General features: G+C 40.6%; 1 protein-coding gene across 1 annotated transcript in view; it reads right to left on the bottom strand.

Annotated features, from left to right (window-relative positions):
* The window catches only part of Jak2 (Janus kinase 2), a 71,412-nt gene that overhangs the window by 49,526 nt on the left and 8,594 nt on the right, over positions 1 to 13,292 (bottom strand). The window contains exon 3 of the mRNA XM_006991075.4: positions 11,017 to 11,267. Coding sequence (XP_006991137.1) covers positions 11,017 to 11,242 — 226 coding nt within the window. The 5' untranslated portion in view covers positions 11,243 to 11,267. The remainder of the gene's footprint in view (positions 1 to 11,016; positions 11,268 to 13,292) is intronic.

The raw sequence follows: 13,292 nt of genomic DNA, 5'->3' as shown, positions 1-13,292 counted from the left end.
GCGTGTTTATTACCTTCAAATGCTTCTGGAACTGTAACACATTCAGAGAAAAGAAAGGGAATAAGTAGCACAGCAGTTGCAGACACCATATACATACATACATACATACATACATACATACATACATACATACATACATATGGTTGCATATAGCCTAGTTGGACTAAGGAAGTTCTGGTTTATGTCTAATGTACTAGCCTAATTATTAACAGTATACTTTCTCCTCAAAATGGCTCCATTTTGAGGCAGACATGGTGGCACACACCTTTAATCCCTGCATTTGGGAGACAGAGGCAAGCTGTGAGTTCTAGGATTACACAGAGAGACCCTGTCTTCAAAACAAACAAACAAACAAAACCAAAAACCAAAAAGGGTTCCAAATTGGAAGGAGGTGATGTAATTATTCAGCGTGAGCACAGTCAGATATGAGAGAAGTGTCTGAGTTCAGCTACGTGCTAATGAGGTATGTATGTGATAATCTCTCTAGGGCTTTTTGTTTCAACATTTATAGAATTAGGACAAGAAAACTAAGTTCATGGGAAGAATAAAAGCAATAATATTATGAAAGTACTTAGCAAATCCTAGGTATGTAAGATAGGTTCAACTGTAAAGATTCCAGGCACACATCTTAACTGGGGTTTATAAAATCCAAAAACAAAAGTTTTCTAGTTGTTATTTTTCCTAACTAAATCTATTTTTTTTTTTTTTTTTGGTTTTTCGAGACAGGGTTTCTCTGTGTAGCTTTGCTGCCTGTCCTAGATCTCACTCTGTGGACCAGGCTGGCCTCAAACTCACAGAGATCCTGCTGGCCCTGCCTCCTGAGTGCTGGGATTAAAAGGCGTGCGCCGCCGCCGCCGCCGCCGCCGCCGCCGCCGCCGCCGCCGCCGCCGCCACCTGGCCTATCTATATCTAACTTTAATGTATGTAAAATAACCTGAAAGTTGTATTAAAGTACAGATTATTCTTCAGTGGTTTTGAAAAGGAGCCTCAGCAAGGCAGCTACTTCTGCAGTGGTATCGATGACCGCAGACTCACAGTTGAAAAAAAGGGACACAGAAGGCTTCTGTGACCCTTACCGCAACCCCACCCCACCAAAAAGTAACAGCCTAGACAGAAAACCAAGGAAGAGGACTCTAAAATTGTGATAAAGATGCTAAGGGCTTCTGGGGTGGGGTGGGGTGGGGGCAAGGACTCAGTTTTCCTTAAGGGGCTGGCCACTGGGAATTTGACCGTGCTCCAGTGAGTGCATGGGCAACACAAATTGGACTTGTTTTGTGTTGTTGTTTTTCTTTTTCTTCTTCTTTTCAGGGAGGGGAAGTCACAAGGGTGGGGGGACTGGAAAGTGAGTGTGATCAGGGTGCAAATTCCCAAATAATCGATCAAAATACTATGTTGGGAAAAATTAATTTTTTTAAAAAAGAGCCTTAGATTCTGTATTTCTAATAAGCTTTAAAATGATGCTGACACCACCAACAACACATGGATTCAAGAGCATGCAGAAACAGTGGGCATAAAGACACATTTCACATGTATATTAGATATCCAAACTAAGTACAAAAATGACAGACTGGGAGAAGATGAACTACATATATAAAAGGAGGCAGCTCAGACACAACAACTAATTTACATGCCATTTACGATAATATGGCCAAGAATTTCCCAAAGCTAAAGACAAATATTAACCTACAAATTAAATGGACCCAGAGCAAAAGAAAAAGAAAAGCAACCCACAGGTGCATCAGAGTTAAACAGCTGAAGATGAACAACAGAACAGATAATTTTTCTCAAGTGTGTGTGTGGGGGGGGGGGGGGTAAGCCAGAAAATCAAAACCTATCACATCCAAAGGCAGAATCTGAAACTCAATGGGTTGAGTTGTCTAGTAAAAGCACAAACTCTAAGTGTGGTGTCTAAGAGTGACTCCTAGGCTGGTCTGCCTGAACGCCCGTGAAGGATCAGGAAGTGTGGCCTTGTGGCCTTGTTACAGAAGGCGTCACTGAGGGTGGCCTTTGAGCTCTTCGAGCTCTCTCTTGGCTTTCTTGTGAATCAGATGTAGCTCTCAGCTACTGTTCCAGAGCCAGGCCGGCCTGCTGCCATGTTCCCAGGTCATGATGGTCTTGTACTCTAGCCCTCTGGAATTGGGAGCCCCCAAATTAAATGCTTTCTTTTCTAAGTTGCCTTGATAGTGTTTGTCACAGCACCAGAAAAGGAACTAAGACACTAAGTCAATAAAATGCTTAGACACACAGAGCTGGAGACTGGGGAGACACTTCCAGATAAGCAGAAACTAAAAGGAGTTGTCACCCGCAGACGTGCATCACAAAAATAGTAAAAGCAGCTCCTTAGGCTGAAAGAAAAGCACAACGCATTCAAGCACAAATACAGAAAAAATGGCAATAAAGGAAGTAACTATTTAAGTCAGCAATACTATAAGTTCCTTGTGTTGGTTAAGGTGTACATAACAGTAAATTCTACCAATAATATAAAGAATAGAAAAGAATGGTATGAAGCTATTATAATGTTCTTGAGTTGTTTGGAAATGTTATACTATTATACAATTGGCAATAAGCCAAAAATGTCCTGTAGAATAATCATTAAATAAATTATATAAAAGCTATATAAAAATAAATAAAATAAATAAATAAAAATAAAAAAAATTTTAAAAGCTATATAAAATATCTAATACATGAGATCAAATAAAATAAATGAAAATTCTTGGTCAAAACAGTTAAGAAGGAAACAGACATTAAAAAAAGATGTAACAAATAACAAGATAATATAATTATATTAATAATTATCTTAAATGTAAACAGGAGAATTAAAACACATAGTCTATCAATCTGGATTTTAAGATTGTGTGTTACTTTTATATAAGTTAAACTTTAAATATAAGGACACAAATTGAAATTTAAAAAGGAGTAAATATTACATACTATGCTAACAAAAATGAAAAGAAACCCAGTAAGTCAAAATTAGAGATAGAAAAACTTCAAGAAAAATATTCATTGAGAAAAAAAAAATACCAAGTGGGTTCGAGTCAACAGAAAAACTGATGAATGATAAATGAAATTTATATATGGCTAATAAGATTACTTCAAATTGCACGAAGCAAAAATTGTTAGAAAAGCAGCAAAATTTAAAATCTCTCAGAGACTAACCAAAAACCAAACCAAAACAACAACAAAAAAACCCACAAAACACCAAAGATAGAAATTTTAAGCCATGATTAACTTAAATTTTGTTTATATTTGAGAATAATATATCTGGCAAATACAGAACATACAATTTTCAAATGTATGTGAAACATAAAAAAAAAAAGGGTTATCTGGGTAGTGGTGGGGCACATTTTTAATCCCAGCACTCAGAAGGCAGAGGCAGGAGATCTCTGTGAGTCTGAGGCTAGTCTGGTCTACAGAGCGAGTTTCAGGACAGTCAGAGCTGTTACACAGAGAAACTCTGTATTGAAAAAAAAAATCAAAAACCAAAAAACAAACAAACAAAAAGTTGCTCATCTGGGGCTAGAGAGGGAGTTGAGCAGTTAAGAACACTTTCTGCTCTTGTAGAAGACCTGGGGTTCAGTTTTCAGCACCTGTATCAGGTGTCTCACAGTCATTTCTAACTCCAGTCTGCTGTGGGATGTTCTGTATGTCCTGTGGGAGCCGGTTCTCGGGTTCCTCGTGGCTTTACCCAGCAGGTCTGAATAGAGGATGATTAGGACCACGGGCCTGAGTGCAGGTGTTTGAGATGGTCTGCACTTGGCTGTGCTGGGGGATGGTCTGTATGTCAAGTTGCTCTGATTGGTTAGTAAATAAAATCTGATTGGCCGTGGCTAGGCAGGAAGTATAGGAGGGACTAACAGAGAGGAGAAATAAAAGAACAGGAAGGCAGAAGGAGTCCCTGCCTGCAGCAGCCACCAGGACAAGGAAGATGTAAAGTACCGGTAAGCCATGAGCCATGTGGCAAGGTATAGATTTATAGAAATGGACTAATTTAAGATATAAGAACAGTTAGCAAGAAGCCTGCCACGGCCATACAGTTTGTAAACAAAATAAGTCTCTGTGTTTACTTGGTTGGGTCTGAGTGGTTGTGGGACTGGTGGGTGACAAAGATTTGTCCTGACTGTGGGCAATGCAGGAAAACTCTAGCTACACCAGTCCTAGAGGATCTGACATCCTGCTGTGGCCTCCAAGGACAACAAGCACATACATGCTGCACATACATATATACATGAACTTACACATACACATAAAATTAAAGGGGGGGGGGCTGGAGAGATGGCTCAGCAGTTAAGAGCACTGGCTGCTCTTCCAGAGGTCCTGAGTTCAATTCCCAGCAACCACATGGTGGCTCACAACCATCTACAATAAGATCTGGTGCCCTCTTCTGGCCTGCAGGGACACATGTAGAACACTGTATATATAATAAATAAATCTTTAAAAAAAATTTTTTTTTAAAAAATGAATGTTCAAGAACTCGGGGGGTTAAAGAGATGCTCAGTGATTAAGAGCATTTAGTGCCCTCTGAAGGACCCTAATTCAGTCCCCAGCTCCCACATAGAGGTTCAGAGCCATCCTTAACTGCAGTCCCAGGAGATCCAGCACACTCTGCTGGCTTCTGCAAGTACCAGGCATGCATATGGTACACATAAATACATGCATGCAAAATACTAATATGTATATATAAATAAAATAGGTGATCATCTGAGTCATAAAGTTGTAGTGAATTTCAGAGAGCTGAAAATTTCCAAGTATCCACACTGGTCACGGAAAAAAAAAAATTAAAAATAAGCAATAGAAGAAAAATCGAAATTTCCCAATTGAAAAATGCCCCTTAAGCTGGGCGGTGGTGGCGTACGCCTTTAATCCCAGCACTCGGGAGACAGAGGCAGGCGGATCTCTGTGAGTTCGAGGCCAGCCTGGACTACCAAGTGAGTCCCAGGAAAGGCACAAAGCTACACAGAGAAACCCTGTCTCGAAAAAACAAAAAGAGAGGAAGGAAGGGAGGGAGGGAGGGAGGGAGGGAGGGAGGGAGGGAGGGAGGGAGGAAGAAAAACAACAACAAATATATATATATGATAGAAAAGAATGAAACAGTAGAAATTAATACTCCCTATCACTATTTCAAATACAAATTCATACATTATACCAATTCCCATTAAAGGCAGAGATTTCTCAAGGGATAAAAATACATGGCTTAACTACATGACATCCATAAGAGACTCACTCAGAATCTAAACATGCAAATAGGTTGAGAGGAGAAGAAAGATGGGGAAAAAATCTACATAATAGTAACCAAAAGGAAGCTGGCATGGTAATATTAATACCAGGAAATAGGATTTAAAGTGAAAAATTAACAAAGACAAAACACAATATCATCATTAAAAGAAGACATCATAACCAAAAGATAGAACAAGTCTCACCACACTATGAACCAAAGCCTTAGAAGTAAAGGGGGAAACAGACAACTCAACAACAGCAGTTGGAGAATTGAACACACTGTCTCAATAATGGACAGGAAAACTACAAAGAACAATAAAGGCAAGAACTTCACCAAGCAACCCCACAAATCAGCTAGCTACAACAGCCATATAAAAAGCTTTGCCCCCCACAGCAGAACACACACCTTTAAGTGCATGTATTAAAGTACACTCCAAGTTTATACAGTCTCAAAACTACTGTTAATAAATCCATTAAGTTAAAACCATCCAAAGTTATCTTCTCTGGCTACAATATAATAAGTAGAACATTAAAAGAAAAATTTTACAAATATGTTAGAATTAATCACTCGAGGCAGAACAGAGGCCATCCACCTCTGAGGTACTGCGAACGTGTTAAGTAAGCACTGTTAAACTCACTAGCTGTGTCAATGATACGGCCTGAGTTCTTACTATAAACCTTCCCTCTCATGCTCGTTTTCCGGTAAATGAGTAGATATTGGAGAAAAGGGCAATTTGACTCCCTAATTGGCAGCCGTCAGACTTTTCCTTCCTGCCCTGGTTTCCTTGAACAAAAAGCCAGACCGGACGACCCTTAGCCAACAGTGGCCATTCTGCGCACTCCATGGACTCCTTAAGAAAACCACACAAGTGCTTGTTCCAGCTCCTGAAGTGTTCTCAGCCAGCACTGTTTCAGAAGGTTGTGCTGGACTTGTCCTATCATAAGCCCTGGTTCACTCAGGATGATCACACAGCCCTTCCCACCAGGCAGAACACTTCCCTCCTGGCCTGACAAAGGCCTCCTGTGCCGGGCACCTAAGGGGGAGTGCTGTGATTGGTGTAAGCGCAAACCTTCTTTAACACGCCGGGTTTCTGTGACTGGTTCAAACACTCCTAGCTGTACCAAGTGAGCAGCTAAGAGCCACCACCTCTCCTGCTCCCCCTATTTCTGGCCTGTGGGTTGAGCTGGTGACAGAAGAAGTGACAAGGCAGCAGAGCAACAATGGCCAGGACCCAGGGCAGCAGCGGGGCAGCAGCTCACGGTTGGTAGACTCAGCCGTAAACACCAGCGGTGTAACCAAATGCGGAACAGCTGAAGAAGAGGCCGAAGAACAGCTCCAAAGAGCAAAGGCGGCAAAGGAGACAGCTGAAGGACGAACGAAAGAACAGAGCCTGAGGCTCAGGAATAAATGAATTCTGTAAAGCGCCAGAGAAGAGGAACTCCAGGCCCATGATACTGGGAGCCTTCTGGAGACCTGTCAAACCTTTAGGACAAGGGTCTCAGATTCCCCAAGCCTCAGAGTTGTAATACTGGCCACTGTCAAGGGTTAGGAATCTCAATACCTATGCCTGTCTGGTATCTACAACTCTAGTTGCTGCTAAGAGCTAAAAAACACCAAATTCCTATGAGCACCTAAGAGCTGCAACACTGTAGAGCTAAGGATCCCATTATAAGGGCTACACAGGGCTGTAATGCTATGAGCAGTGGTTCTCAACCTTTCTGGGGGTCATATAGTAGGAGTTCCCCCACAGTACTGCAGCTGGCTTGTATTCCAGAGTGTGAGCCCAGGCTTTGAACCGCCTTCTGTGATGTTACCTTCAGCGCTGACACCTTTTGTTTGAAGTATTTTTGGTATGCGGAAACTGACTTGCTAAGGTGTAAATTGTATAGCAATAAAAAAGGCCTTTTTCAAAGCATTGTCAGTCAGTCAGTTCACCAGAAACTAGCTCCACTGATGCTGCAAAGCCAAAATTCATCCTGGAATGACCCTATTTCTTCCACGGACCCATGTGAAACCAAACACCAACAGGGTTGCAGGTCAGATACCCTGCATATCAGATATTTACATTACGATTCATAACAGCAGCAAAATTATAGTTATGAAGTAGCAACGGAATAATTTCATGGTTGGAGTCACACAACACGAAGAACTGTATTAAAGGGTCACAGCATTAGGAAGGTTGAGGACCGCTGCTATCGAGGGTGTAACCTGTATTGCTCCCAACTGCCTGACGCTCCCTCTAGTTTCTGAAGAATCTATATTTTAGGCTAATGACTAACACCTGAGAGACTTGGGATCACTCACCCTAAATAGGATGTCTCTCTCTATCACATCCCTCCTCTCAAGGCTCAGTATCTATGAGGAAGAGGAGGTGGAAATGTTAAGAGCCAGAGATGGTTGATCTCTCCAGTAGTATTTTCCAGATACAAAAGGACTGATGCGCACAGGAACGAACTCCCAGAGACTGTGACTGTACAAGCTGAAACCAGACCAAATCCCAGCTCAGAGAGAAGGACTATGAAGTTGGGAGAAGTTGGAGGAGGGGAAAGAACATGATTAAAATATACTGTGTAAAATTTTTTAATTAAATTAGATAATTTTGTAAAATAAAATTGTAACACTAAAAAAAAGGTAGCAATGTTCTCCCAATGGATCTATATATGCAATGTAATCACTACTGAAATTTCAACTATCCTTTATGTAGAAATGGTAAGTTAATCACAAAACTTATGGGAAAAAAACAAAGGGACTAAAATTGCCTCGTAATCTTATAAAAGAACAACAAAGTTTAACAACTCCTACTTCCTGTTTACAAATGTTCGACGGGGCTAAATTAGAGAGTTCAGTGTTAGCAGCACCTGAGGTGCCTAGGAGAGGCACTAGGTTCAATCTCCAACCCTGCAAATAATAAGCAGCACCTTCCTACCAAGCCACAGTGATCCAAGAGTGTGGCAATGGCATCAGGGCAATGTGTGTGTGTGTGGGGGGGGGGGGCGTGTATCTGCTTTAAGTCCAAGACAGGTTATCACTACAAAGTTCTGGCACTACATGAACTCACAGAGATCCTTCTGCTTCTGCCTGCCAAGTGCTGGGATTAAAGGCATGCACCACTAAACCCAGCTAAAGCATATTTTCATAGAATACTTACAAATTTAAACTAAAAAAAATGAATATTTTAATGATTTTATTATGTAGTCTTTGTATCTCTTCTTTTTTTAGATTTAAAAAAAATTATATGTGCATAAGTGTTTTGCCTTCATGTACCATCAAGTGTGCCTGGTGCTCTTGGAGGTCAGAAAGGGCAATGGATCACAAGGAACTGGAATTAAAGGTTGTTGTGGGTGTTAGGAACCAAACCTAGGTCCTCTGCAAGGGCAACAAGTGCTCTTAACCACTGAGCCATGTCTCCAGCTCCATATGCTTATTTTGAAATTATCAGCATTGTTAGTAGCTTTTGGTGGATGGGTGGGTGTTAAACATGAAAAAGGGAAGCAACCTACTCCCTCTAAAACAAAGCTATGAGGAAAGTATAAAACATTCGATTAACTTACCTTTATGTCAAGAAAGAAAAAAGGACTCATCAAAGACAAAAGGTTTCATCTTTGAGATGGCCTATGTAATCTAGCTTTATACCTATATAATTCTTTTCTTCTTCATTGTGCTACCGTTCCCAGTCTCCACTCACTTAATGGAACACTATCTGCAACATTATTGAAGTAGAACGGGTTTTGCTACACACTTTATCCTTATTCACTGGCATCTAAAATTAAAAGTGCTATAGATAAAATAGACTAGGGAGGATAGTTACATTTTAGGGCTTATGCCTTTCATTTATATCCTGAACCTGATAAATAATAAATTATCAGTGATACTGAATAGGCTAAGCATTTTATCTCATCTTTAATATGGATTGAGGTAAAACTGTCACCAAAATGAAATGCAAAAATTTCATATTTAAATTTGTGCTTGCAAATGTGCATGTATGAGTGTTGCCAGGGCTCAACTCAGGGCCTTAGTTCTGCCACTGGGCTGCAGCCCCAGCCCTATTTTAAAAAAAAATTTTAAACTAGTTTAAAAGTTAGGAACACAGCTATTTTGAAATTCCTAACATAACTCTTCCTAGAGAGCTGAAGAGATATTTCCTGGGTAAGAGCATTTACTTCTCAGGCACAGGAGTTGAGTTCAAATTCCTAGAACTCATATAAAAAGCTGGAGTGGCTGTGTGCTTGCTTAGAAGCCCAGCTCTGTGGGGAATGGAAATGGGAAGAGCAGTGTCTTTTGCTGGATGCCAATCTAGTTCCAGGCTCCGGGAAAGTTGGGATTTTCTCTACATTGGACGGCTACTCTGACCTATACTAATCAGCTAACCTCATTTATGTTTTAACTAAGTTAATAAATGATTGTTACTGTTATATAACATTAATACACATAACCAAACTAGCGCTACCATTTTTATGACTATTATTAGATATTTAACTTACTTGTAGCAGTACAATCAAACAACTATTACTTAAAAGTAAAACATCAACTGATCTTTTTATTAAATATTTCATTTAAAAACCACAATGTTTCTTCAATAATCTCAGTAGTCTTGTAAAATTTATCAGTTCTACAATTTTGGATAGGCCATAAAAAGATAAACTGTTGTGGTAGTTTGGAAAGAATGGCTCTTATAGCTCACAGATTTGAATGCTAGATCACCAGAGTGGCACTATTTGAAAGGATCAGGAGGTGTGACCTTGTTGGAAGAAGTGTGTCACTGGAGAGTGGACTTTGAGCTCATTCCTCCTGCAGATATGGATGTAGAACTCTCAGCTCCTTCTCCAGTACCATGTCTGTCTGCAGGCTGCCATGCTTCCCTCCATGTCTTGATGACAATGGACTAAACCCCTGAAACTATAAGTAAGCCCTAATTAAATGCTTTCTTTCATAAGAGTTGCTGTGGTCGTGGTGTCTCTTCACAGCAGCAGAACACTGACTAAGACAACTGTTTTAGAGTTTCAAGATAAAAGTGATTTCAAGGTACACCAAAACAACAGGGGGGGGGGGGCGGGGAGAGAGAGAGGGAGAGAGAGGGAGAGAGAAGTGTATATATGGAGATGAGAGAGAACTTCAGGAGTAGAAAAAAATGATGATGCCTATTGCTGTAAAATAGTTAATCAAGAATTCTATCCAGCTGTTGGAGAGATGGTTTAGCAATTAAGAGTGTTGACTGCTCCTGAAGAGGACCTGGGGGGCTGCTCACAACCATCTGTAACTCACACCTTCTTCTGGCCTCCACAGGCACCAGGCACACAAATGGTACACCAAGACATGTATGCAGGCAAAATACACATACACACAAAATAGAGATAAATAAGAATTTTGCCCAAATATATATTCTAGCAAACTGATAGTCTACTTCCACATGTGCTCAGGATGTAGTTTCAGGATTGACATATGAAGCTGGAGATGATAGCTCATATCTGTAATCCCAGAATTTGAGAGACTGAGACAACAGGCAGGTTCAAGGCCAGTTTGGGCTACATAGCAAACCCTGTATCACTTAAAAAGACGACTGACTTAGAATATCCCATGACAAGATTCTTGAGTCACCAACTATGGTCTCAAAACATTTACAGGCTTCAATTTGTTTTTACATCTATTTTATGGCAATCACTTCAAATTCTAGAATGTTATTGTAATTGTTATGCACGTGAAAACACAGCTAATAGCCATAATAAATTACAGATGTAAATTGTATTAGAGTAACAAAAGTAAAATAATAACTCATAATAAGAAAGTTGATTTTTAATACCTACCACAAGCTTTAGAAGCAGCCACACAAATTTCTTCAGCAACATACTCTCCAACTGGAAACTTCAGATAGTCTCCTTCAGCTTTCCCAAGAGAATGGTACAGATAGACTTGAAGGACTGGATCGATCTGCTTCACAGAGTTGGCATTTCCAGGAACATCGCCATTCTGATGTACAGGAGATGTGGAGGATGCCTCCATTTCTGTCATTGTAAGGCACGCCATTCCCATCCAGAGGCTTTTTCAGAACATTGGCCTATAGAGAAAACAATAAAGTTAACCCCAACAGTGATACCAGTAAAGCCATCTCTCGTGTACAACGAAGTCCTATTGATAGCCATCCTGTCAACGTGCTCCACTGACTAAGTACCGTACACACTGCACCGAGAGCACAGCACAAGATAGCAGAGCCCCAAGTGGACAGTCATCAGCTTCCAGTATAGATCTAACGGGGGACTAGAAACGTGTAGCATTACCTAACAAACACGAGCTAGAGAGGCTCAGCCATCAAGAGAACTCACTGCTCCTCCAGGGGAACCAGTCTGATTCCCAGCATCCATGTCACAGCGGCTCACAGTCCTCTTAACTCCAGTTCCCAGGGCTCCAACACCCTCTTCTGCCCTCTGCAGACACCACGCATGCATGAGGTGCATGCACACACACACACACACACACACACACACACACACACACACACAGGCAAGCACATATACACATAAAATAAATAATCTTTTTAAAAAGCATTAGAACCAGTTACAGACAACAGAAGATTTCATACATAGAAACATTACTTACTACATGAATTATCCTGAGAATTGCTTTAGTGGAGGGAGGAACAACATTTCAGATGGGAATGATCTTTATTTAAAAACTGACTTTGAGAACTTCACTGGATTTAGATGTAGTCCAGGGAGGTGCACTGTACTGAAGAGTGGACCAGTACACTATGAGCTCAACAATTCATCAAGCTAACTGAAAACAGTAAGAAGTTATACCCCCCGTGGGAAGAGTGCAAACATAGATGATATCTGCAGCAAGACTGCTAGCATTTCCTCCTCCTCTGAACGAGAAGCTCAATTTGTTGGGCATTGCTGAGTGCCCAACAAAACACTACTTCCTTACTAATGGAGAGCTAGGTGAGTCAGTCTCAGAAAACAAGATTAAAGAAGTTACTGGGGAGCTTTTCGAGACCCATCCTATCAGCATGATCTTTATGCTTTTTCCTCCTACCTTCTTTCTACCTGAATTTGCACAAGAAGTTTTGGACAGAGTACTCACCTCAAAACCATGAGGCAATCATGAAAGAAAGGCCAAGAGATAACATACTTGGACATGATTAGCAGCTGAATCAGTGTCAGGAACCATCTACCTCCCACCAGACATCTAGTTACTTACAACAAATACAATCCTGGCTCTTAGAGTACAAAGTTAAAGAAAGAAGCAAATGCCAGACCAAAGAATTTAAACTTTAGACCACAAACAACAATTAGAAAGGTAAAGTAATGGGCTAGACAGCTGCTGCTGGGCAAACAGTGTGAGTAGACAATGAGAGGTAATACAAACACAAGACTTAATGCTACCCAGTGACGAACTGGAGGTGGAGGAAGCCACGGGGTGAAAGACAGTGTACAGAGTTCAAGCTTGGGAGATCTGTAAAACCATTACCATAAAAGGATGTTGCCCTTTGATAATGGAAGATGAAAAAATAAGTACTGTTATCCACATTTTCATTTTTCATTTACATTGTAGTTAGACAATTATACCAGAATCTAGCTGGCAGCTAAAATATGAGATGGCCTATTTGGAATATTTCATGACTGGGGTTAAAAACTTGAGAACCTTCCCAATATATGTTATCATGGACATAAGGAAAACACTGGTTATAACAGCAAACAATAAACCAGGAGTGGTGGTGCCTAGAGGCAGGAGGAAGGCCACACAGTGAAAGTACATTAGAAAAAGCAAAATAATTAAATAACTGAAAATAAATCCAACAAAACCTTAAAGCATTTGCTATGCACAAAGCACTGCTCTAAGTTCTCCAGTTAAGAAGGGAAAAATACCTACTAAGAGAATAACAAGCCTGGTCTACACGGGGAGTTCCAGAATGTAGAAGACTCCCTTTCCCTCTGAATATGAATAACTTGGGCATGGTGCACACCTTTAATCCCAGCATTTGGGAGGCAGAGGCAGGCAGATCTTTGCAAGTTCAAAACCATCCTGATCTATGTATTGAGTTCCAGGACAGCCAGAACTACGCAGTGAGACCTTGTCTCAAAAA

This window comes from Peromyscus maniculatus, chromosome 1 (genome assembly GCF_049852395.1).
Source record: "Peromyscus maniculatus bairdii isolate BWxNUB_F1_BW_parent chromosome 1, HU_Pman_BW_mat_3.1, whole genome shotgun sequence".
Classification (NCBI taxonomy): domain Eukaryota; kingdom Metazoa; phylum Chordata; class Mammalia; order Rodentia; family Cricetidae; genus Peromyscus; species Peromyscus maniculatus.
Note: the sequence above shows the minus strand (reverse complement) of the source record. Positions and strands in the feature narration are given on the sequence as shown.